The sequence below is a fragment of the Erpetoichthys calabaricus genome, chromosome 1, assembly GCF_900747795.2.
Source record: "Erpetoichthys calabaricus chromosome 1, fErpCal1.3, whole genome shotgun sequence".
Taxonomy (NCBI): domain Eukaryota; kingdom Metazoa; phylum Chordata; class Cladistia; order Polypteriformes; family Polypteridae; genus Erpetoichthys; species Erpetoichthys calabaricus.
The window spans coordinates 39,062,934-39,089,791 of record NC_041394.2 but is presented as its reverse complement, the minus strand read 5'-3'; the positions used below and the strand labels follow the sequence as shown (position 1 = coordinate 39,089,791).

At 37.3% G+C, this 26,858-nt stretch overlaps 2 protein-coding genes across 5 annotated transcripts in view; one reads left to right on the top strand and one right to left on the bottom strand.

Moving 5' to 3' along the window:
* zgc:152830 (uncharacterized protein LOC767682 homolog) overlaps positions 1–9,704 on the top strand; it is a 46,816-nt gene extending 37,112 nt beyond the window's left edge. Inside the window, exons 12-17 of the mRNA XM_028798200.2 lie at positions 2,865–2,940; positions 3,037–3,155; positions 3,558–3,641; positions 6,189–6,246; positions 6,387–6,568; positions 9,029–9,704. Coding sequence (XP_028654033.1) covers positions 2,865–2,940; positions 3,037–3,155; positions 3,558–3,641; positions 6,189–6,246; positions 6,387–6,568; positions 9,029–9,163 — 654 coding nt within the window. The 3' untranslated portion in view covers positions 9,164–9,704. The remainder of the gene's footprint in view (positions 1–2,864; positions 2,941–3,036; positions 3,156–3,557; positions 3,642–6,188; positions 6,247–6,386; positions 6,569–9,028) is intronic.
* A 2,580-nt stretch (positions 9,705–12,284) lies between these two features.
* Positions 12,285–26,858, bottom strand: part of kcnip3a (Kv channel interacting protein 3a, calsenilin) — a 298,418-nt gene continuing 283,844 nt past the window's right edge. For all 4 annotated transcript variants that reach the window (XM_051919869.1, XM_028798235.2, XM_028798243.2 and 1 more), the window contains one exon: positions 12,285–25,927. In XM_051919869.1, the coding sequence (XP_051775829.1) occupies positions 25,880–25,927 (48 nt within the window). In that variant the 3' untranslated portion in view covers positions 12,285–25,879. The remainder of the gene's footprint in view (positions 25,928–26,858) is intronic.

The following is a 26,858-nucleotide window of genomic DNA, read 5'->3' as shown; positions in this document are numbered from 1 at the left end:
TTTACTTCACTAGAAATTTTGTATGCAGCGTCAGAAGCATTAGAATATTCAGAACCTTGACAAAATTATTTCTCTATGATTGCAGATTGTGTTTGCTTATAAAAAAAGACACTACACCCCTCTACTGCACGTATTCTTTACTTTCCTATTATAACGCACCATAGCAAGACAGAGAAAGTAAAGCAATTCCTGTTTAGTTACATGAAATACCAAACATAGCAGCAAGAGTTCAAATAATAGTGCATATTTAAAGGCTATCTTTCATTTTTTACTGCCTGACTTTTAACCAAAATGCAGAATGAGTGTGACGTTAGGGAACACCATCAATATACAATTCTACAGAATGAACACCATTTTCTATTGCACCCGCTTGCCTTGCACTTTACTGAATGTCAGAAGCACATTATTTCACAATATTAAACAATTATGCCAAGGCAATGCCTCTTTTACAATGAACTGTCTACTACTTTATCCCTCTGTGTGTAGCTGTAAGCAATGGATAGAAAATGCATGAATACGTAATTCTTACATATTTTATAACTATCTTCTATATTTTTATTTACTTTTGTTTACTAGAAATAACAAGCAAAGTATTGTACCATTAAAAAGCAAAAAAAAAAAAAAAAAAGTTTCAGTGCTTTATTTTAGCTGAACCACTACTTGGGTATCTCTGATGGTCAGTACAGTCTAACTGACTCTCACTCATTCTTCAAAGTTCCAGTGAGAATACTGGCAGTGCCTTCATCCAGCTACCTTGATGAGCTATGTGTTATGTCATGGAAGGGTGATGCAGCCACATAGTTCACAAATAAGTGATAAAACTTAGCTTACTGACAATGCAATGCATTCTAAACAAGTGAGGGCTGTTGAAATATTTAGTTAATTTAAACATATGCAAAATTATTTAAAGAAATTTTAAAATGAGATTTGATTATGTAACTATACTCCGAAGTGGGTGGCACAGTGATAGCACTGCTGCCGTGCAATGAGGAGGCCAGGATTCATGTCCTGGGTCCTGCCTGCTTGGAGCATGCATGTTCTCCCTGTGTCTCCAAAGGTTTCCTCCCATACTCAAAGACATGTAAGTTAGGTGGATTGGCAATGCTCAACTGGCTAAATCTATTGTGTTCATCATTAGGTGTTGTATGTTGATTGGGCATTCAACTAAGGATTTCATTGTACTCTGCACATGAGAGAATACATTTTTTACCTTCTTTCATGTGTTGGTAATTTATATCATTGCACTGTAAATTTTAATTATGATGTTAAATTATGATGTCCTGGCAACTCCCTTAAAATCCTAAAACTGCAGCAGAATTCGTGGCTCTTGATATAATTGTATCAACACATGGCTGCAGTGAGGTTGCATTCTAATTTAGTGAGTATCCAATAAAATCACAGTGTATTGCATAGTAACTTAGAGTTATAAAAAGAACAAAAATACAGATCAAGTAGTGCCATTACAAAAGAATGAAAACCACATTTAATTACTAATTTACTAGTAGTGGCACTGAATAAAACCCAGAAATGTATATTGCTGTTCAAGCATAATATTAATGGAACCCAATATGTTTAGATTCAAACAAGTCTGAAAAGTAAACTTAAGCAAGTCACAAAAAATTTATTAAGCATTTTTTTTAATCTAGATCATTCATAACCATTGATTTACATAGACAAACCCATACTCCCTCATATGAGGCCAATTTACAGTTGTCAATTAATAAAACCTACATGTAGTAGGAAAAGTGGTCTACCAGAAGAAAAGTCCAAACATACCCAGGCAGAATGTGCAAACTCCATACGTAGTACTGCTGCACAACTGTGCTGTCTCAAACCGAGGACTTGGTGTTTGTTTTTTGTACTCCTCATAAACCAAGGATAAACTAATTAAATTTAGCTTTTATGCTTGAATTGTGCAGTTTGTAGCTATTTATTAATTAGCACTATACATGGTTTATGCCCTTATAGAGGTAAAGTTTTCCAGCTCAAGGTTATTGTCATGTGTTTATGGTACAATTGCATCCTAATTTGTATTACTGTCACTATTCTGAGGAGATATGCAATACCAACAAAAGTATACATAGAATACAACATATGTATGCAATTACATATTCTACATTCAGAATTCCATAACGTATCTAATGTTATGACTAGCTGTTTAGTAGCCTTACAGCCTGTAGTAAGAAGCTGTCCTTGAATCTCCTGTTGTGAACCTGGATGGTCCTGTCATTTGCTAGAAGGGAGGAGTAACGAAAAACAATTGTACAGAGTGTTTGTACAGTAAAATAACCAGTTATTAGCATTTAGTTTAAAAAAAAAAAAAAAAAAAAAGTACACCTTAACTCTGCTAGGTAATCTTAAGAGATTTTTTTTTATTTTGACTGCAAACACCTGCTTATTTGATGTCCACTTTGGTAAACCAGATCAGAGTCAAGCAAGCCAAAAGTGTTAAATTGGAGCTATGTAAAACAATTGTTAAAAAAGGACCCTACCCCTAAAATTACTGCTCTAATTAAACCCATTTATAACTCGAGCTTGATCTATTGAAGTAACCAATAACAAGACAGAAACATTTTTATCCAATCCATATCCCCGGTTGCCTAATTTTTTTTTAATTTATTACCAAAGATACATAAGAGTTATAGTATTGCCCCTAGTGGACCCGTAGTCACATTAGAATGCTTCTCAATATCTAACATTCTTATACTGATTAGAGTGCAATGGCAATGTTCCTTTGGACTATTAAAATTCCTGATGATGCACACCACCTTTTCATTTTTACATTTCATCACTAGAATTAACTTCTTTTTACTGTTTGTAAACTCCAGCTTTCTTTCTTTTCTCTCTTGCTCTCTCTATCCTAGGTCCTGGCTGAACTGAAACCCAAAAAGTTACGTGTTCTGGGAGCAATGACAATGGTGCGAAACAGTGTGGGTGCTGGTAAGTTTGGGATCTTCTGGTAATGGGAAAAAGGTCCTGGACATATCCAGAGTTAGCTATTGTGTTTGGGTTCATAATTTGTATTTTGTGTCATAGACTGCTATGTCTCTGATGAACTGATCATATCTCGAGCACAGAAAAGGATTCGAGTAGGAAACACCGATGCAGAGGGCCGAATGGTGATGGCTGACCTGCTCTGCGAAATGAAAGAAAAGGTTCTTTTTAAATTTTATTTTTTGTGTTTTCTGTATTGACTAGTTTCTATTGGTGGGAATTTTGATACTCCTGGAAACATCAATGACCCTACTAAGCTTGTTCCCTGGTTTGATTCCTGAGTGAGATGGCAATAATGTGAAGTTAGAATGTTTCACTATTGTTTTTATGTTGTCATGTGTGACTGAAGGAGTGGAGTGTGCCACGCATTGGCTTTCTGTTCATTGCTGCTGAGTGATAGTTCTTATTTGCACTAGGATGAGTCTCTTGGCCTGTTCTTTTTCTTCTTGTTTGAGAAAAGTCTTGCTGCTTTACTCTGTAAGGTGCTTGAGGGCTTTCTGATGCCTTCTCATTCAAAGTCCCAGCAACCTACAAGATTGATAACTTTCTTATTGTTTTTCCAGGCCCTCACTGAGGTAGCTCCAGAGTTGTATACGATTGCCACCCTGACAGGACATGCTATTCGAGCCATGGGGCCCCATTACTCAGTGAGTTTTTCATGCCTAGAAAGTCTAGCAGCATTAACTCTTTCACATACCATCTATGTCCAATGATAATTTTAGAGTATTGTAAAGTGTAACCTTACTGTTATTTGAACCCCCTAAATCTTTTTTCGGAAATTCAAAATGAAAATTGGTTAATATGGTCATACCACCAACATTGTATCTATTATAAAACATGGATAGAAATAATTGGACAGTATAAAATATATAGGAAAATAAAGACAAGCCCACATTTTGATCTTCACGTCACTGAATGTGTCCCCTTCTATAGCCCCAAATTGCCTTCTTGCTTGCAAGGGCCTCTGTATCTCTCTCTCTCTCTCTCTCTCTCTCCAATTAGGAATTTGTATGCAGGAGTTCTGAATATTACCGTAGGGCTTAGCTAGGCACCCCTTCATGAAAATGAATAATGCCGTTACTGCCTTTTTGTAAGGATAAAACATGGTTAAAGCATCTTATTGCACTGCCTTTTTCAAGTACTAACAGCTTTTTACCTTTTAGAGTCCCACTTTTGCTGTCAAGTGTTGAGTTAAACACTGAATATGTATAAATATTCCAACAAAAGTGTTAATTTTCATGTAGATGTTATAGTATTGTATCTAGATCTACACTGATCAAATTAAATTAAAGTATATGTTCTTTCTATATTTGTGTATAACATCGTCTTTTTAAATCATTAAAAAAACTTCATCCCTGTGTGTTTGAGAGCATTCCTCAAGTTCAGGAGCAAAGCACAGTAATCAATACTCCTGGCATGTCATATCAAAGATTTTCTTTGAAGTTGGCTTATACCAAGTCATGTCAGGGATTTTCTCTTTATTAAATAACTGGTTAAATCTCAGGATGATTTGAAGGTTACTTTATTTATATCAATACGCAAAGGTTGCCTAGCATAGCTACCTTAAGCAGGTGTCAGCTTGAATTGAGACAGTATTGAAATTGTATGAGAATTTATAATTCTTGGACATGCCATGGCATTTGGACTAGTCAGCATATAGTGATTAACACTAGAATTACCAAAGCCTATGAAAAAACTCGTAGATTCGTCCCACCTTAAATCGCTTCGCACCTCTCCATCAGCGTCTTTTGTCCTGTAAACGTGTCGATAAGCAGCAAGCAGCCTACTATCACATCCCACCCCACCGCCGCACAGTTTTCTCAGCTCAAGTCTGTTTACCTGCATGTCAGTTACTTAGAGTTGTGTATAGCGAGATCTAAACGCTAGCATGGAGAGTTGCTTGCGCACTGAAGAGTCTATAGCTGAAGGTGGAAGCTGCCGTCGCTGTACTTTGTATATAAGAGCCAGATCGAATGTTATTTACCTATTTATCCTGATTTATTTACTTATTTTCCTACAGCGTAAAGTCACAAGTAGACTGCAGAGCTTCCCGTGTATATATACACAAAGTACAGTGACGGCAAAAGTGCAACGTGCATTCTTTCTCCGATGTAGAACCATCGTCATCATCTGAGTTCACCTCTATTATAGCGCGTCTTTATGTGAAAACAGCAGTGTCAGGTGGGGGGTGGGATCGTGAACGCGACAGAGAATAAAACTGAATAAAAAGAAAACTAAACCTAACCTTTATAAGTATCATAAATTTACACAGGCTGTTACAGACTCAAATCAAATGTATGTTTTTATTCTAAGATAGTAAGAATAAGAGCAGCTCACTTCTCAAAACGAAGTCATCCAGGGTCGAGCCCGTGAAGTTTGGATTACCAATCAACAGTTGTTACCGTTGCGCCACCGAAGCGATCGTATCAAAGGGGTGTGAATGTTGCACCCTAACTCTGGTTCCTTTTCTGCAGTTATATTCTTGAATAGAAGCGCACTTGTTCTGTTATATTTGTAACTTTTGTGAAAAGTGTTTATTTGATATTTGGACTTCAGGCTTCACACAATAAACATGTCATGTCTACATTTTGTCAATTATTACTAAAACATGAAAAACGTTTCTGTTTTAACGATGTTTATATAGATTGTCGTAGACACGGAACACACATGAAATGCATGTGTTCCAAATAACCATATAGTATTTATAAAAGGTGTCATTTTGCTTGACTTCTCGCTCTATACAACTCTAAGCAACTGACACGCAGGTAAACAGACTTGAGCAGAGAAAACTGTAGACGATGGGGGGATGTGATAGCAGGCTGCTTGCTGCTCATCGACACATTTACAGGATAAAAGACGCTGATGGAGAGGTGCGAAGCGATTTAAGGTGGGATGGAGCTACGAGTTATTTCGTTGGCTCTGGTAATTCTAGTGTTAAGAACTCTTATTTTGTTATATCAGTCTGTCCTATGAAAATACTTATTATAATTCTGTGGAATTTCAATCTATGACCTTTGTGCTGAAGCTTCTACAGTTTACCTTAGAGTAAAATAAAAAAAATCTCCTTTAGTCAACAAATAACTGCTTTAATTTATAAAATAATTTGAGTTGATAGAAATGGCAAATATATTGAAGCCTTCTTATAAATAGACTTGACGGAACACTAATGCTGCTGTTTTGCATTATACTAATAGATCATCATGGATAATGGGCCAGCCAGGAAATCTCGGAATGCACAACAGTGGCAGGAGGGTGAGGATAAGGCATACTTTACCAAAGCTGTCTGCATATTTTGACAGTACAGTCTTCTAAAGAATGCAGTACTGCTATAAATGTGTACAGTTAAATGTCTATTTCAATCTATAACATTTCACTGCTTTTTGCCCTTATAGTGGGTGATGCTCTTGGTGACCCTTTTGAGATTTCAACTATTCGTCGTGAAGACTTTGACTTTCATAAGGGCAAGTCTGAGTATGAAGATATACTCCAATGTAATAACCTTCCCTCTAGTGCCACCCCAAGGGGACACCAGACACCTGCAGCCTTTCTCATCATGGCGTCTGGATTGGATGAGGTAAGGTTGGGTGAAGAGAGTATTTGGTTTGTTGTGTGTTTGTGTTCTGTTCTCTGCTAGTTGGTGATGGACTCTATAAGCTAGCACCATAACACTTTGATGCATTAGGAGAGGAGTGGTTTTGAATTGCACTTTACATGGAATATAACTGTAATTGCTTTATAGCATTATGCAATATGACAGGGTGTTTCTTCTAATTAAAGTTTTGTGGTTTTATTCCTGTAAATAAAATGTGATGAACACAAGAGAGACTATTTCACCTTGTTTTTGCAGCCAACAAGAAAATAGTCACAGCAAAAGTCTACTTTTGGACCAAACCAGCTTCTAGAATGGGATCATATTTTACTCGCTATACTAAAATTATAGAAACTGATGAGACAACTAGTCTACATCTGTCTGAGAAACATCTTGAAATGAAGGCAATATATTGTCATTCACCTTTGGTTCTTAATAGCAGATGCATATTCACTTGAATAATTCATTGTCTATAATGCATGATGGCTGAGAAGTGCTCAAATTTATTTCAAGCATTATCCATCAATAAATTGGGAGGTTAACTGATTACTGTAATGGGAAGAGTCTGTCTCATAAACACTACACTGATAAAGCAGAAACCCAGCAGTATTGCCAGTAATACCTGTAGTGGTGCTAATGTACTGGTGCCCTAATGTTTAAGAAGTTCATTATGGTCACGCTCTCAGAATCATTGACAGTGGCATCTGAATCATCCCAGCGATTGTACTTTTTTTTTTTTTTTTTTGCTTCAGGGGAGCAAAAGACTGTCCTGGGATGGTGAGGTGCAAGGCAGGAACCAAAGTGGGACAGGGCAACATTTTATCACTGGGCACACTTGCACAGAACAGGCCTATTTAAAGATACCAGACCTACCCTACAATATCCGTGGGATGTGGAAGAAGAAATTCCACTCATATTCTTGGAGAACATGCATAGTATATACTGATAACACATATTATAAGATATATGTACCCAGGAATCTTGTCAGCTTGCAGCACAGTACCATGTCAACTTGAATCTTCAAATGGTAAATGCTGTATGCAATACTTGTAGTCTAGAAAGCTATTCTCTTGTATTTTAGAAGTGTGTATCGAAACAATCTGAGATAAACTGTGAGGCTAGTTAATCATACTTAAAATGAGCAATGTTGTCAATAAAAATCTGTAGGAACAGGTGTATCATTGAACACGGGTTATGGGAAATTGCGTTTCACTGATCTGGTGGAATTCTGTGTAGAAGAAATAAAGGGATATGATCAATGAGGTACTTATAATAGAACTTACCTTGACTTTGTAGAAGGCTTTTTATAAGGTTCCGTATGAAAGACTAGGCATTAGGGCTGCATGGTATACTTGTACTAAAATCCCCCATTTTCAAAATTGTATAGTAACAGCATTTCTTTAATTTTGGTACTTGACCTAAACTGCAGTTTTCAAACACCTCACAATCAGTCATTTATTAGCATAGTTGGAACGCCCCTTCTCCTCCTTGCTGGTTGTTACACTAATTATGCAAATTGCATCTAGTCCTAATCACCAAGGGGAACTACAAATATGTATTTTTAAATAAACACGTTGGATACCCAAAGAACTGGTTAACAAAAAGCTTCTGTTCGTGTGTCTCCTTGCCATGCAATCACTATTATACAGTGGATCAGGGAGGCCAGATGCTTGAAGGCTGGAGGAAAAAAACAGCTGTGAGACCTGGATGTGGCATTAATTTTGGAGAGTTATCCGTTACTTGCTTTGGAACCATTTTGATACTGTGGTCTAAAAGCTGGTATCAAAATCATTATTAGTATGATATTTGATTTTATTTGAAATTTGACATGTGAGTTACACTTGCTGTCCAGGGCTTACAAATATGTATAAAGATCAGGATTTCCTGTTACACACATTACAAGTCTGAATTTGTAGCATTTTTTTAATTTGCTTTTGTGACTGCAGAAACTCGAGCAGCCCTGTGCAGAGCTGTAGAAAAAATGTTTTTGTGCTAACAGTTGAAAAATGATCTCATCGTTGTAAGAATTTTTAATGGGAGCATCTGTGAAAAGTATATTATAGGCCAAGACTTGAACGATATAATGTGTTGCTGTTAAGGTGCTGGACTTTAAACATTGCCTTCAATTCACTTTGAGACTGTGAGCAAATCACTTAACCTGTCCGTAAATAGAATGAGAAAAAGAGGCAGAGACCGGTTAAGTGATTTGCTCAGAATCTCTTAGTAAATAGAACGGTGGAAAAAATATTGTATCTCATAATGTGTTCAGATGTGATAAATCAGTTTGGCTAAAATTTATAAATTGTGTGTAATAATGGCAATAAATGGACTGAGCACTACACTCTGGCCACTAATTCTTTGCTCAGAAAATGTTATACTGCCAGCCATTTCTTTATTTAAAATTGTATATTTGTATTAAGTACAGTATTTATAATCTCTTTACAGAATGGCATCAACTCTGACAAGCCACTCCCATATTCACATGTGGACATTGCTGGATCATCAGGACCTTTCCCTGGCATTCCCACTGGAGCACCAGTCCTTTCCATGACTGCCAAATTTGTCTTGCATCGTCTCTGAGAAAAAATAAAGTTGTTCTTTTTCCAACTAGGATTGGGATTGGATCGTGTGTTAAAAGCAATAGAAATCCCTCTTCTGATGCCAGAGGGAGAGTGCTTATCTTATTGATTTGTTTTCAATAAGGGGTATGCTAGAATATCTCTTTGTGCTTATCATGCATTCCGTTGGTGCAAATCCATTTTCTTCATTTTCCTAAGCTAACCTTCGCAGCCTCTGTCTGTAGTTAGGTGACCAAATAACATGTTTAGCATTAACATTTTTCCTGCCATTTTGACATTACTGTTTTTTTTTTTTTTTTAATTTTCTGACCACATTCCACCTTTCTGTGGAAATGTTTGTGTCGTCTAAAACTCCTCATGTTGAACACAATTTCCCATTACTTCTGATGCTAATCTTGGTCTTTTGAATTCTGACTTTTTCCACTCTTTCAGGTGGTTTGTCTGACTTGAGCACTTCACTCTTTTGCTCATATTTGAAATTACAGATGAAAAAGAGTTGTATTTTAATGTTCTTATTAAAATTAATAAATTACTTAAATATAGCTGTTTTTTGTTGCATTCTTAACTGCTGAATTTTGATCATGGCGATGCAGTGATCTGTGATGTTACCTCATAGATCCTGTTTGCCGAGTTCAAATTCCACATGTGTTTAATATCTTCCTGAAAGTGGTAAATTCTGTCCATGTTGGCATGGGGTTTCCTTCTGGTATGATTCAGTTTTTATTCCAAACCAAAAAAGCATGCAAATTTGTTTAACTGGCAACTCTAAAAACAAATAGGCCCCTAAGTGAGCAAGTATGGATTTATGTATGCTTGTGCCCTGCAAATGAACTGGTGTGTTCTTGTCTTCCTCCCAATGCTGGCAGTAAAGGTTCAGCACAGTCGCAATGAATTGAGGTAACCTGTGTGACGAATGACCGGGGTCCTTACCCGGCTGGGACGGCCTGACCATGGAAGGACCGGGGGAGAGGGCGGACCTCTTTGGCTTCCAGCAGGGCCATGGGTTATGAGCATAGAAGCTCAACCCTGCTGGGGCCTGTGGCCACCGCCAGGGGGCGCATTGACATTTGCAGGGCACTATTTGGCAGCAATATCACCCCACCAGGAAGTGCTGCCGGAACAAGCTCGTTTGGCACCTGGACAACTTCTTGGTGCCCTATAAAAGGAGCCAGTCACCACCACTCAATGGCTGAGTCCGGAGGAGGTAGCGGGAGCTCGTAAGGAGGAGTGGAGGTGAAAGGACTGGATGAAAGAAGGGACTGTGTTGCAGATTTGTTCTGGACTGTGTAAATAAACTATGTGCTGTATGGACTAGAATTAGTGTCCTGCCTGTCTGTGTCAGAGTTAGGGCTGCTGTACCTGCCATTCGGCATCCCACCTGGAATGAGAATGTGTGTTCTTGTTTTTTCAAAACAGTAAGACTGTGTAGGTGGGTGTTGGTATATGTGTATGTAATGTCAGTTTGTTTAAATCAAACTGGGCCTTCCTAAATCATCATTGAAGAAATACATTGGGTATTGTACCTAGACTGGGATTCCAGGCAGTCAGTCCAACCCAAAGCAAGCACAAGTTTTGCAAAACCATGGTAAATGAAAGTTAATTGTTAGAGGTGTTTGCATAAAGGGTCATTCCTGGTTAATGGTAAATGAGAGAAACTGTTGATTGTTAGAGGTGTTTGTGGAAAGGGTTATTTCAGGTTAACAGACATGGATGTTCTTGTTCTTATGCTTAAATTATAATATTTATAATCATTATGATGCTAGTAGAACATTTGGTAGGTCAATGTTGTTTTAACTCAGTCTCTTCCTTGGGGGGGTGGAAGTTTTTTATCCTGTGTCATTGTGTCTCTATTCTAGTTTTATGTGCATGACCTAAGAAATTAGCATCTCTTAATGCATCCATTTTGTACTATAGGGTCATGTACAGTCAGAAACCTGTCCGTTAGCATCAGGAACAATGCAGAAAAACAGTTCAGGAGTGGGCAGCTACTCTGTTGTAGTCCACACAATCAAGATATTCTCCACATATTTGGGATGAGTGTTCTCAGTGTCCTCTGGATTTCCCCACACAAGAACTGGGAGAACATGAAGACTCCACACAAAGAGCCCAGGCTGCAGCTGGAACCAAAGACACTGGTGCTGTAAAGAAGCAATGCTATCCTCAAAGTCAGCATGCTACTATCCAGCATGGAAACCTTTTAATTGTAAGGTTGGTGAAAATCTGAGCCTATCCCAGCAACACAGAGTTCACTGTAGTGCACACTTGCACTTCCAGGTGAATTTAGAGTCTCCTGTCCGCATACTTATCAAGTCATAGGGATGTGAGGAAATATAATACACAGCTCACAGGTTCTTTTTAGAAATCAAAGTTTTCAGTCATTGTCAAGGCCAGGCAGTTTCCTTGGAGAACAGTTCATTAAACCCTAAAGAGAAGCATACCACAGTAAAATTGATGGGACCAAACCACTTTTTAAGTTAGCCAAAGTCTGCTTTGAGGTATCTTTACACCCTGTCAGATACAGTCAGCACTATTTACTAATGTAGATAGATCAGCTTCAGCCATGGTTGTTGCAGCTTTTCATCCTTACTGCAAGGTGCCTTTGAAATGACAGTATCTAATGCAAAGAACGTGTGATTTCCTTGTAACATGTGAAGCTTAAAGCAATTATATATCATAACCATAGTCTTTTTGGTCACCAGGATTGAATCTAGCAGTAAATTCTGGAATGAGATCCCATTTTCCAACAGTGCTGTACATGAGGCGATTCACCTTCTCTTAGAAGCATTTTGGATACTGTTATGTTCCAGTCTGTATGCAAACTCTTACATCACTATGTTCCACCAGAAATGCCTGATGTTATGTAACTTCAGACCACTCTATCCAATTTACCATTACCTTTTGATGCACAAATACAGTGCCAGTAGAACGTTTTTGAACTTTGGGATAAAAAAAAGAACTTGCTTATAAGTAACCTGTGCCAATATCCATGCAGACTTCCAAACTCTGTAGAAGGAACACAAACTATGCAACTCCTTTCATTGAAAATCAAATGTTTCTGTCCTTACATTTTGCATTAATGTACATATATATATATTTATTACAAGACCATAACAACGACAACAGGAAATTAGCCTTTTTATTTTATTAAAATATACAGTTACAGATTATCACCTAATGGGGTGGCAGCCAGAGGCAACAGAAGTCTTTATAGTGGCAGTGAATTTTGGGGAGGCAACTGACCAACAAAAAGCATGGCCACTCAAGAAGTCAGCATGCAAGTGTAGGGAATACTTTACTGGTAGAAGACACAGCCAAAGTTAAACATGAATTTGAGAAACTCTACCTTTGTCATACAAGCACACATCTGATCTGTTGTAGGGGACTTGGTCACTATGTTGCATATATATATATATATATATGTAATATGTGTGTGTATAGAAATTGTTGATATTACTTCACCTCTACATTCCATACACTTTCACAAAGAAGATCAACATCTTTTTCGAAACAAGACACAGTTCATGGCAAGTTCTGTTTGAAATGGGAGCAGGTTGTGACCAGCACTTTCCTGCTTTCCCCTCCTGAGAACAAATAGCAACTGGCAGGGCAGTACTTTGTAGAGTTTGCTTGTATACTGAGCTCCTCATCTCCTCCTTGTATTACCCACTATGGCTCAAGGCCACACCTTAGCCTTAGGTGTATGCATTTTTTAATTACCGCTCATATAAAGTGAATAAAAGATGGAAGGGGTGATCAAGGTGCGAGATCTACAATTGACTGTCCACATCTTCAAGTTCAACTAAGAAAGTTCAAAAAATTGCTTCTGTGGGGCTAACTGTCACACGGAACACACATGCAATCCATAAGCATCAAATGTAGTAAGCTGGTTAAGTAATTGGGATGGATTAATGACTGGCAGACAGAGTCCTGGCATTTTTTGAAAATCATATGTATGAAATTTAAGCTGCCACCTTCACAATGCAATGAGTACAAAACTGAAATTCTTCAAGATCTTAAATCGGACAATGCGACTTATTAATGTTGGTCCATCACAATAGTGAGTGCATCTTTGGGATAAATAAAAAATTACTAGCTCCATAATTTGTGTATGATCCAAAAGAAATGATTGAGTGCATTTACACAAAATTGATTCATCCATGTGTTTCTGAAACTGATGTCACCAGTTTGAGATTACTGGAGATTATTGGAAACCAAAATGAACTTTTTTCAGCAGAGATGGTAATACCAGAAACAATCCAAAGTGGAGACTTAAGTCCATCATGTTTTTATATAACCCATTCCTTCCCTATTCCAGGCAAAGCAACTGAACAACTTGTGCTGGAATGTAAATGAAACGTTCAGTCTTACAAAGAAACTCCAAAAGTAAACCCTGGAAGAATGTGGAGGCTACACAAATATACTAAAATGACTTCAAACTATTTAGAAGTTTAAACATTTATAGTAATTCATTGGTAATTTAATGTTAGTAAATAAAGTGAAAAGCTGTGAGGAAACAAACTTAAGACATTTGAAGTTATGTACATGAATATTGAATGTCTCAAACCTCACAGGCTCAGTTTTAACTTGACAGCATTTTGCTTGCTGAACACTTTCAGGTGTATCTTACGGATTTTGGCCTTCTCATTACCTAATTCACCTACTAATTTTCCTATCATGTATCTTTTTTTGCAATCTTCTATTTTTGTAATTTCCCTTCTTAAGTATACATATACATTACAACTACAACTTTAACATCTGTGTGATCTAAAAGCAGTGGCCCTGCTACTAAGAAAGCAGCTTGGATATACCAAGTATGGCAAAAGGGACAAGCGTGTTAAAGAGTCTCATGATATTCAAAAGAACTGACTGCTCCAGGGCAAAAAAGTGTGGCGCATAAGCCACTTGTCTACCTAACAAAGACATTTTTGCCTCCTTTTCGTATAAAACCTGGACTGATGAAACATTTTGTGAAGAAATGAATAAAGAAGGTGAATTCGATATTTGGGACAGATGTTATCATGAATAACTGATGACAAGATTAGCCAGCTAGTGGGACTGGGGGAAATGGCATGGAAGGCATTCAAGTACATTGTTGAGAAATTTCTTTGCAACTACAAAGCACCAATCTTCTTGCAGCTGTTAACAACATTTTTGAAGTGTACAAAACCACCAAGTGCAACATGTCCCTGCTAATCTTGGTGCAGTCAGTGACTAATATGATGAAAGGTTTCACCAGAACATTGCAGCGATAGAAAAATGGTCATCAGGGCAAGTGCAGTACACCGGTACTGGCTGACAATTATTTGACACTGAAACGAAAAGCATCAGATGAGGAGTAAAAATTAAAATCAGCAACAAAACACTTTTAGCTCAATTATTAGGAGATTAAGCACACAAAATTCAAACAAAGTTAATATCATGTTTCTCCAATATCCTAAGTAATACAGTCAAGCTTGAATCTGTCTTTTGTAAATCAGCAACAATTTTTAAGAGGCAAAACTTAAAACAATTGTTGTGTTTTTAACCTTTTCTGCAGAATGGGAAGTTCATTAGATTATTTTATCATGTCTAATTTATCAGACTTGAAGGAATAAAAAATGTACTTTTCCTCAATCAGGCTGCAAAACGCCAATGATATATTCACTGGAGCCAGAAATAAACTGCATACTTTGGTATTCTGAAATGCTAATAAAATGGATGCAAGTGCACATTTCTTGCAAAACGCAGGAGATATCATTCCCTACCATATGACAGCTTAGAATTTCCTGAGAGACTTAAAAACAATACGGTGGCAGATATTGAAGCACATCCACTTGAATAATAGAATTTTTTTTTAACTTTTTCAAACATCAGTTTTTATCCTAACACTTTGTAATATTGTATGTATCCTCACACTTTATAGTGGAATGATCTCACAGCTGTAAATAACTACTTTGCAACTTTGCAGTAACATTACTAGAATAGTGGCACAGCTGCCCCTCTGTATGGAGTGTTTATACTGCTTTGCAGTAAAGAGATTGTGGGTTCGCTTCCCGGGTCCTCCTTGTGTGGAGAGCACTCTGAATAGTGAGAAAAGAGCTATATAAATGTAAAGAATTATTATTATTATTACTCTCACATCTTACTGTCACGCATGTCGAATGAGTGAGTGTGTGCATGCAAATACTGTGCGCGATGGACTCATACCCCATACAGAACTGTCTGCTGTTGTCCCCTGCAACCCAATAATAGGCAAAGTAACTGGCAAAGCAAGTTTTAAAAAAATAAAAGGATGTGCTTAGTATTTTGACAGCATGCAGTCACACATTATAAGTCACTTTTTGTGGTTTACTGTAATCCTATTTTTTTTTTAATATAATTGATCAGTAAAGTACAGTAGAAACCTACAATAGATTTTACAAAGCAAGAACCAATCTCATATGTAATATTACTCCATTTTAGTCCAAACTGACCTGCACCAACCCATTGTTATGTGGCAAATTAACCTGCATTTCTTTACACTTTCAGAGGAAATAGAACTAGAAATCCCCAGAGAAAGCCTGTACATGCATGTAGATCAAATTGAGGTTTAATCCTATCTGCTGCGCTAGTGTACTGCTCTAAAGAATCCAACTAGATACAGGAAGCCGAATTACAACCCTAGGAGGACATCTGGCTCATGGGTATTATTTGAGGCAGAATGAGCATAGTTTCCAAATTTTGTCTCATTGCAGTACAGCAGTAGGAGGACATTTTTGCATGTTTATGAGATGAAGATCATAGCTACACCCACTTCCAAGCTTTATTACATTTGAAAGGTGTGTTAGACAAGGTGACCTATTTAAAAAAAATGTGGGTGGTTGAATATGTTTCATCAATAAAACATGCAGCAAGTATTCTGCTAATCCATCAATATTCAGTTTTCAAAGTGTAATCCAGTTTAGAATTAGAGGAGACAGAGAGCCTATCAACCAAAAGGACCAGGCACTGTACTCAAATACTTCATTGCTGGACACACTGACTCATAATGAGTCAACTCATAAGTGTTGTCAATTAATCTAAACTGTGAGGAAAACTCGCATGAACACAAGAGATTAAGTTCAAATTGCAAACAGATACTGCCTGGCACAAAATTTGAATGTATAAATTTAGAGCTAGGAGGCAGCAGCACAGAATAGTGTCTACAACGTTGCCTTAGTTAATTCTGCACTTGTCAACTACTCTAAGTCTGGGCATACACTGTGTGATCAAGCAACTACTCACACTGCATGATGGAGTCTCCACTCTTGTATGTGCTCCAACTGTATGAGCATGTTCGGTTGGATTGACACGCTATGATATGGGTGCTCAGCCTATATGTGTACATGGCCCCAAAAGACAGTTTTACCCATTGTCATTCTACAATAAAGCTTTACTCATTCCAAAAAACAGTATGGCCACAGGGTTCTCAAAATGTCAACAAAGAAAAGAGCTGCAATACTGACTCATGCTGTACTGTGAAACTATAAAGAAAAGAAAAAGGCACAACTGGACATGCAGATAGTTGGGAAGGTGCACACAATATGGTCTGGCGATTTTACAGAGAGAACAGGAGGTACATAATCTATGCAATTTACCATTGTGTGTTAATTTCAGGTTCTTCCATAAATGTTTTTGTCATTGGCCATTTATTTGCATGTGTGTTGCTATGTGATAGGTTTTGAAATCAAAAAGATGATAATTAGCATGACAACAGCAATACTCAATGTACAATGTCCAGCCACTATACTACAACATACTGAAATGCAATATCAATCATTTTTCACTGCTGTTATAACTGTTCATAAAAAAGTCAAATTCAAATCCTGTTAAAGTACTGTCACTTTAAAACATGGTGTTCATTTTTTTCATGTTGTAATGAAATGCTTTCATGACCTTCTGGGACATGCAATTGTTATTGTAGCTATGCGCACACTCACACTGCAGATGCTGCACAATGAATTTTGGGAAATTTGATGGTGCCATCAGAAAATCAGCTTGTAAGACTGTGTCCACTACAATACAGTAAACTGAAATTTCAAACATGGAAGACATTCTGCATCTTACAATTAGGCTGTCATACAATATGAAATCAGGCATCACAATCCTCTCATATTACATGTGATGGCCAGTGAAGTTGGTGAAAAAATACCATTTTCTTTTTAGGGTTTTCTTTGGGTGTGTGTTTAACCTTATTTTTCAGCATGGAATAGTTTATTTATGGATTAATTAAATTTATTTTTGGTTTGGGGGTGTTATCCTGAAGTACTGAATATAAGGCAGGAATCAGCCTTAAATGGAGCATCAGTCAATCGCATACTCACAATTTTACAGTATGTGGTAGGAGAATTGGTGCAACTGGGGAAAAACCTATGTAGACATAGGAAGGACATGTAAACTGCATACATGACTAGAACTGGAACTGAACCAGGACTCTGGAGGCATTGAGTAGTTCTACTCTGCCCTAGCAGTATTTGCCTTTTTGTTGTGTTCAGATATAATAGAAGAAGCACCTATTGCCATTGCCATGTCTGTCTGTCCGCATGAAATATCTTTTGCTGAAATGTGACACACTTAATCTTCAAAAAAAACTTGTGGAGACAATTACATTTTTGTTTAGCTATCTTGAACACATCATGCTCTACAAAGTTTTGAAATTTCAAAATCTCCCACTAAAAACCATTACTGCATCAGTTTATATTTTTATGTTTTCATGTGGTATTATTATGATAGAGTGCAACATTTATGTATTTTGAACATTTACTAATAAAGAAATTTAGATTTTTCATAAATAAACTCACAAAATACAAATTGTAATAATTACTCTGAATTAATTTAAAACAGAGACAGATTTAATGATTTGGAAGCCTAATGTAAAAATAGGAATGGGGCCCTCATAAATTCCACTGATAACACTTTTCTGTTTTTATTAGTATAAAGCAGGGGTGAACAAACATTTCTGGAAGTATGACAAATTGTTAATAATGCAGTGGTCCATATAAAATCTAGGTGTGTCTATGAACTCAGGCAAACTCGCATATGTGTTAATCTCAAACATTTTCTTTAAAATAGTTCTGAAAAAAGATTTGAATTATAAAGCTTTTTATTTAAAGCTATTAAGAGCAATGCTCAAACATTAATTTTTAACATTAATTTTATGCCACTGCTCTGTTTGCTTCTGCACAAATGGTTACTGCCAAATGAAATGCTGGAACGATTTACTGCAAAGACGATTATCTGTCAGTACGCTTCTATACATTCTACTACCTGTAGCAATTTTATTTGGTAAAAGACTGCACACGATTGAAAGTGATGCCACATAATAATGCCATGCCAGTATGTTTGCAAAGCCTTGGGGAAAAAATCCTAAGCAATGTAAAGTCTGTTGAAATCACGAAAAGAAACTTCTGTAAGTTTATTTTGAATTTGCCCTGTAGCCCAGGAGTGCAATTACTTTCAGCTGCCAAACATTTGGCACGTTGTCCACATTAAAAGCAAAAGGAGCTGGAAAAACGTGAGTACTGAAATCAAAATTCAAATTCATGACGAACGATGGCAATTTGAGTTGCCATGTCTGGCAAGTACGGAAATAATCCATTTCTATAGATCTGCTTTTAACCTGCGCACATTTACTTTTGTAAAACGGCGCTCTTTTTGTTAATTTATGTACAGAGCTACAGGGACACCTAAAGTTGCGGGCAATCCTCCGAATACCGGTCCCAAATTATTTAACAACTCTTTTCCTATCGAGTGGACAATACTACACTGAAAGCCGCGAAAAAACATTTATTGCAAGATGTATTTCCAATATTTTGTATTAATTCCAGCACAACAGCTGCAACGTCTCTTAGTGGTAACGGTTCAACACGGAGCAACTAAATGTTGTAGTTATCGCTGAGCAAATGCATATAATTGCCGAAAAGATTGCGTTTGTGGCAGTTGCGCCACTGAAAGGTCGACAAGTAACTGGCGAACAGTCCACGCAACCTATATTTTTAAATAAGTAAGCTGGTTATAACTAACCTTATTGCTCCCGCTCCTAAATATTGTCCACTCGATAGGAAAAGAGTTGTTAAATAATTTGGGACCGGTATTCGGAGGATTGCCAAGTTGCGCTTTCAGGGTGCCGTTACCAACGAAATCCATCGTTGATAAAATCACCACGCACAAATTAATATTCTTTTTTAAAAAGCATGCATGAGAATGGCAAGCAACCAGATTAAAACATTGACAATTATTCCTAGGCAGACTCTCCCAATTCCTATGGCAAAAGCTTGCTTTCTTTGGATGACACCGCTTGGTAACGTACTACGCTTACACATGCAAACTGCAGCATCATTTTAAGAGCACCACATGAGGTATTAAGAATTAAGATACTTCTACAAGCAGCCATAGGTCATACTTTGCCAACCCCCGATTGTGCAAGGTGGTGCTTTCATTCTTACAATCAGAAGTACAGTAGGCCTATATGGCGCAGTGGTGGTGGGTATTTGATACTCTTGAGAGTGGCAACGCATTATCCAATTGCTCTTTTTTTCTTTGGCTATTGTACTTGAAAATAAATTACCTTTGCAACTTTTTTTCTTTCCTCCTTGTTTTCGTTTTTCTGCTGTACCTTGGTAACTATATGTCATTTTCTTGTCATGAACTTGTTTTTTGTAGAACATACTGTTACGTGATTGACCCTGCTACACTATAAGCCTCTTTTCCTAGTCATGTTGTAAGTTTACTCTTTCAGCCTGGCTTCACTTTCAACGGCGCGGTAATGGGGTAGTAACATGGAATAGTCTATTGTAGTCTGGATTGAGCGGGGGAGCCCCACATTGACAGACGGCCACTGAAAATAACAGCTATAATCGCAAGTGTAATTATATTTGAAATAAAAAAAAAGTTACTGAATGAATTCTATCGTGGGACCCTGAACTACTTTGGGTTCCTCGGCGTTTGCCAACCCTTGCATAATGGTTAAGTTCTCCCCGATTTAAAACATATTACAGTACATTTTCCTTACCTCAAACTCTCGATAAAGACAGAAGCGCAAATAAACTACCAATCTGCATTGTTTTTTTTCCAGCCATTTTGAACCTTTAGATCATTTCCAAATAAATTTTGATTGGTCACTCGACAACCAACCGTCTTCATTCCAGCTCCAAATGCTTTGGTGTCGTATTCTCCGTTTTCAGATTTACCCATGATGCTACTGCTGCCCGTGTACCAGGCGGGAAAAAAGTGCGTGGCTTCAGAGTGAGAACCGGCAGCACAACCCTAAGAAACTGGCACCTTATAAGGTGAGAATGGGCGATTGAGTAAGATCGCTGTCTGTAGTTGAATTCTCTGTGTTAATACGGCTGTTTTTTAGTCGCTGTGAAAAGAGTAAGAGGAACCACAAAGGCAGGTATCCAAAGATGACAAAAATAAACCAGACGTAACAGACTGCTCTAAACTCTGATTCTGAAATTGACAGTCGGCATTTGCACGGACAGTGAACGATAGCACCAACTCGCCCAAATTTCCCATAACCGACGACCTTAAGGTTAACGTAATATTCCAGGTTTGCTTTTGCATCGGTGTAAGAAACAGCAGTCTCAAATTTTCCGTCGTTTGCTATGTTGTTATTATTCAAAATTCTTTGAAACAGCAGAACATGTGTGAGTTTATTCTCTACAGTAAAGAACTAATTTTCTAAACACATACTGTACGAAGCACGATTCTTAAACGTAGACCTAATTCATCAGCCTATTCAATCCAATTCAGAATCGTTGGTGTCGAAAACTACAGACGCTTCGAGTCGCAGTGGGGATCAGGGCACTACATAGTTGTTGCTCCTAGGCTTTGGAATGACTTGACTTTTTACATCTGATCTTCATCCTCTATCGAGGTTTATAAAAGCCGGGTTAAGACCTACTTGTTTTCTTCCGCCTTTCACTATGTATAATGGGATTGTGGTGGATGTCATAATTGGTTGTCTTATTAGTCTGCTTCTGCATGATTGTTTGCATTGTGTTTACTTTAATGTTTCTTTGTACAGCACTTTGGTGCAAACTCTGTTGTTTTAAATGTGCTTTTATAAATAAATAATCTAATCTAATCAACACTTGTACTCGCACATCTGCTTTGGTCTATTGTAGAGCTGCCGTTTAGCTAACACAAGGGCGAACGTGCATAGGTCGTACATAAAGTACCCTGGTCAGAAATCTGGAACTGTTACACAGCATTTATAACCAGGCCGACTGAATTTACTCTTTACATTCCTGGAGTGGAAATTCAAGCAAAATGACACCTTTTATTGGCTAACTAAAAAGATTACAATACAGTATGCAAGCTTTCAATGCAACTCAGGCCCTTTCTTCAGGCAAGATGTGAAGGTGTCATTTTGCTTGACTTCTCACTACATTCATAATGGCTAACACAGTACAACACCCTAGTACTACTGGAGTGGAAAGAAAGTGTTTTATTCAAGTACAAGAAGTCTACAATTTTATTGATAAATGATTAACTATGGTTAATATTATTATCAATGATTGGTGTGTGTGTTTGTTTTGTTAGTGTAGTCCAGTTTAATATGTTAGGAATGTGCGATTTTAATGTTTAACTTCTTTTAGTCAGATTTACTGTAATGGTATGGACTTTGGGGTGGCATAGTGGTAACGGTGCTCACACACAATTACAGAGACTATGGAGTTTGCATGTTCTCCCAGTGTGTATACTCAAGGTATATTCCTTGTGGATATACACCAGGTGCTCTGATTTCCTCTCACAGTCCATAGATATGCAGGTTAAGTGAATTAGCATTTTTAAATTGGCCCTACTTTGTGTCTGTGTGTGCACATGTGTGTATTCACCTTGCAATGAACTGAGGCCCTGTCCAAGTTGTTGCTCCTGCCTTGCACCTTGTGATTGCTGGGATAGGCTCCAGGTGCCCCACAACCCTGTCCTGGATAAGCAAGTTAGGAAGATGGATGAATGTTATGTACTTATTTCCCTAATTTTACAAGGATTTAATTTTATTATATATTGGTTATCAAAGACTGGTTGATGTAAACATTACTTTTTTGTTGATGTATAGGCTATTGACCAGTCTATTGTTATAACTAAGTTCAGTGTCTCATCTTGGTGGCATAGTGGCACAGGTTCAATTATTGGAGTTGTTTTGGCATTGTTTGCAAAGGCAAAGTTTCACTTAGAGTACTAACACTGTAACCAAAAAATTAGGATGTCCCTCTGTAATTTATTTCCCTGCTGCTGGGCCTGTTCCCAGCTGTCAAGATAATATGGGAATTATTTAAAACAGGTCTGTTTTGAAAGTTCAATCTATTTACATAACAACTAAGTCAGTTTACATACCTTATCTAAAATATGTTCAGATGTTATTAGTCCACCTGCAAGAATTTGTGCCATTACTGCTTTGTTATCCATGCATGTAATTGTGTAAACACAGAAAAACAGTCCCAGTTCCAACATAGCATAAACCTACACTGTCCAAAGTGATAGTCCATGAGTGGGCATGAACCAATTTATCAGTAAGCTTTTATGGATGGTTTGGGTGCAAACCCATGCAAACATGACACAATTACGATTAAAATAATAATACTAATATTAATTAAACATATACATATATAATACTTTTCTCAGTACTCAAAAGTGGTGGGAGGGGAAGCCATTTCAATCACCAGTAATATGTAGCACCCACCAGTGTGATGCAATAGCAGCCACTTTTGCACCGGAATGCTGACCACACATTAGTAATTATGTGGTGAACATGAGGGAGACAGTAACCAGTTAGAGACAGGGAATTAATAGGGGACCAGAATGGACAAGGCAGTAATGGGCAGTTTAGCCAAGACATCAGTATACTCCCTACTCTTTGAAAGATGGCAGTGAATCTTTAAAGACGACAGACAATCATGACTTTGATTTAACGTCTCATCCAAAGGATGGATAATGCTTGTAAGGGAGACAGCTATGTGGTTTTGTTACTTACTGATTTATAATAACAATATCATGATAATTCCAAAATTGTTGCTTAGCTTCTTTATCTATCACACAGATTTGCAACATGTTGGGAAATATGAATTTTGTGACCTAGACTGGTGGTACCCAACTGCCAGTCCATGGATTGGCACTGGTCTGTAGAAGATTTTGCCAGGCGTGTTTATTCTATTAATGCTTTTGTTGTCTACTACTGGTCCACAAAAAGCTGTACATCCTGTATTAAATCTGGAAGCAACTCACTCCTATGTGTTTTTTAAAAAGACTGAGAAACTCCAAAGGGGAAGGACCTTTGATCGAATGTCAACAAAATAAGTCACTCAAAGCCTGTCTCCAATCCATAAAAAGTTACTAAATTTAAAAACGATCCACTTCTCAAAAGGGGTGAAAACCACTGATCTAGACAGTAACTCTAACCAATGTTCCCTCTAAGGAGTAGCATATAGTGAGCAAAAAACATTGTTTATGAGCGACATTTTGTTTAAGCCAAAAATTTATGAGCACCAACTCCGACGGTCGGAGTGAGCGATCGTGCGATAAGTATGAGCGACGCCGTCGGAATGAGCGATTGTGCGGGAAGTATGAGCGACACTCTGAATTCGTGTGAGCGATCGCTCACGCACTCAGCTTAGAGGGAACATTGACTCTAACCCCAACTTATAAGATGTGATTGCTAGTGATACATTTTTAAAGGTTAAAAAAATAAAATTCCTGCAATTTTTCATGAAAGTCTAAATATCTGTTTTGTTGAAAGCATTCATAATATTGCCTTAGGTGGCACAGTGGTTAGTGCTGCTCCTTCACAGCCCCAGGGGCCGAGCTCAATTCCATTCCCAGTTAGTGTGAGACAGCAATGTACTCAGTAAAATTGTTTGTGTGCTAATATCTAATTATATTATCGTTCCATTTCAGCTTACTTCTTTGGGAATAATTTTAACATGAAGCCTTTTAAGTAAGTGTCTTTTTTATGTTGTTAAGAAGTAGGACATGAAACATAGAGCCTTCTGGGGCATTCCTTGCGTCTGACTTATGGAATGATCCTGAGAGAGTTACTTAACTTGCATGTGATACAATTCTAACAAATGTATTAATCATATTTCATTTGTACTATAGTTCTGTGTTTAACCATCTTGGACTAAAAGTTGCTTTACAAAATAGCAGTTTTTGGTATCTTTTATACCGGCCTATTTATAATTTCATTTGGATTCAGACATGTAAAAGTCTATGACAGTTGTGTGAATTCTGATTATCACTTTGAGTTATTTTCAATTGTACATTAGGAGACTAAGAGGTCTTAGGAGCAGAAAGTCATTCACACTTGGTATTTAATGGGATAAATTCATTGATCAATGAGGTGAAAATTTTACTATCTGATATTTCTGTGGGTTTTTTATAAACAAAATCATTAGCATTTGTTATGAAATTTCTGTGTACAGCCACACCCAACTAAAAAGCAAAATACCTTCCCAAGAAAAGTTTTCTTTTGAGTTTACAGATTTTTTCATCAAGTGTGCATAGATTTGTAAACCCTAACTTGCATGATGTTTATGAAACTTTTAATGTATAGACTCAAATGCAGCTTTATGACAAATCTGTCTGCATAGAGATGGAGACAGAATGACAGTCAGCAAGTTGCCCTGGATAATGATGTTATTCTTGCACAAAGGGTTAACTAAGAGATGACTTCACCTGAAGTGATAAGGCTGATTCTTCCGATTATTCAAATGCTGAAAATGAGTGTTACCATGCAGTAGTGTGGTTCTCAGATCAGTGCCACCCCAGCTACCTCCATGCCAGATTGACCCATGCACAAGCATATTTTGCAGAGTTTGCAGCATCAGTCAAAAAATAAATATTAACTACAGAGCAATGGCTGCCACCCGTGTAATACCGGCCCAGTGACCGCAAACCATTCTATAGGCTCTAGTAATGAAGTATATAAATGCAAACAGAATGATTTATCATTCACTGGATGGGATCTGTTTATCCCCAAAGAGCTGTGCTGCTTGGAGATGCCTGAGGCTACAGTGCAGGAAGAACAGGGCCCGAGCAGTTCAAGGGCTACATCGCTTTGACATACGAAGCTTATTTCAAGGTGCTCAGTGGACTAAGTGCCAGGCTGCAATGTGGGAAATACAGCAGAGAACACTAAAAAATCATCACTCCTACCCTAAATCCCATCCCCAATGAAAACATGCAAAACATCAAGTATTAAAAAAAAAAAAAAAAAAAAAACAACCTTAAACATTTGTGCTTGGATGGGAATACTCCAAGAACCTTCGTACCAATATCCAAAAGTGCTTGGCAACTTGAAATTGTGCTATTCAATCTCCAGGGAGTAGCCACCCAGCTCTACTTTGAGTTTGGCCCCCATACGTCATCTATCATGATTGTTTATCAGTAAATTGTGCTCGTGTGCATTTAGCAGCAAAACTACAATTTCCTCGTAGGTTAAGTTGCTTTCTTCTGATTTGGCTGGGAGGCTGAGGTTGGCAAAGTTTCGGAAATTTGGTGTCTTGGGATGAAGGCTGAAAATCGTTTGAAAGCACATATTTATGATTTACAGAGTACCCAGCTCTCTCAGTGACAACGATGATGATGGTGGTATCAGTAAGAGTTATGGTTTCATTTCTGTGGGTAGTACAGTGAATATTTATAGAAAATGTTCAGTCTGTTTGTGACAAAAGACGATGGAGAAGACAGGCATTGATGTTGGTTTGGTGCAGTTGCTCTAGATCACATTCTCAAACAGCTGCATAGAGTTCATGATATTTTCATCCTAAAAAGAAAGAAAATAGACAGGAAATATGATAAAAGACTTTTTTGATAAATACTTTTTAATTCTGTTTTTTTAAACAAATAGCTGGCAGTATTTAAACCCCCTTTGTATGCATTATAGGCAAATTCTAAGGTCTGTATTTTTTTGTGATATATGTGAAAATTATAATCTCTATTCCAGTGGAGTTATTTAAGTAAGTATGCAATACATATGAAGTGTTTAAAATTATTAAAGGGAGAAGTTAGGTGTTGCAGTTTTTAGATTCAAATCAATTCAACAGATGCCACATATGGAACCCAATAAAGAGTACATTTTAACAAAAAATGTCCAAAACTGTTTTTCACTTGTTGAACTGTTTTTTGGAAGTTATTTAGTACTGTCATAGAAAGTAAAGATTAGGACCTTCACATTGCAGCTTACTTATGACAGTTTAACTTATCAAGGGCTGAAAGACCTGTTCTTGTCAAAAATGTTGTTAAGTTCTAAATTGTGGATTGCTGGTTGAAATGCATAAGGATGCCTGTTCAGCTACACCATTGAGCGACCCTAAATAAGTTCCTAACCTGCTAATGCAAATTTTGAAGCAACTAAGATTTGCAGGCCATGTTGGATAAAGGTGTGAAATAAATAACTGCAAACATTAAGTGGGACACCCTTAAACCACATTTTATCTGAAAATGAATCACTGTATGACACTGCATGTGAGAAATGCTTTCAAGCAAAGCTCAAATGTTTAGTTACTGTTTCCTGCTTAGACACTATTGAAATATTATTAATGGGTAATTACTTCTTGATAATCTATTTATGATAAGTTACAGTAGAACACCAACTTATTTGCTCAGTGGGAAGAATTCAAAGCTATCTAAAGTAATTGGAAAAGAACATCCTATTTTACTTAAAATTTGAAAAAAATCACTTTACAGAAAACAAT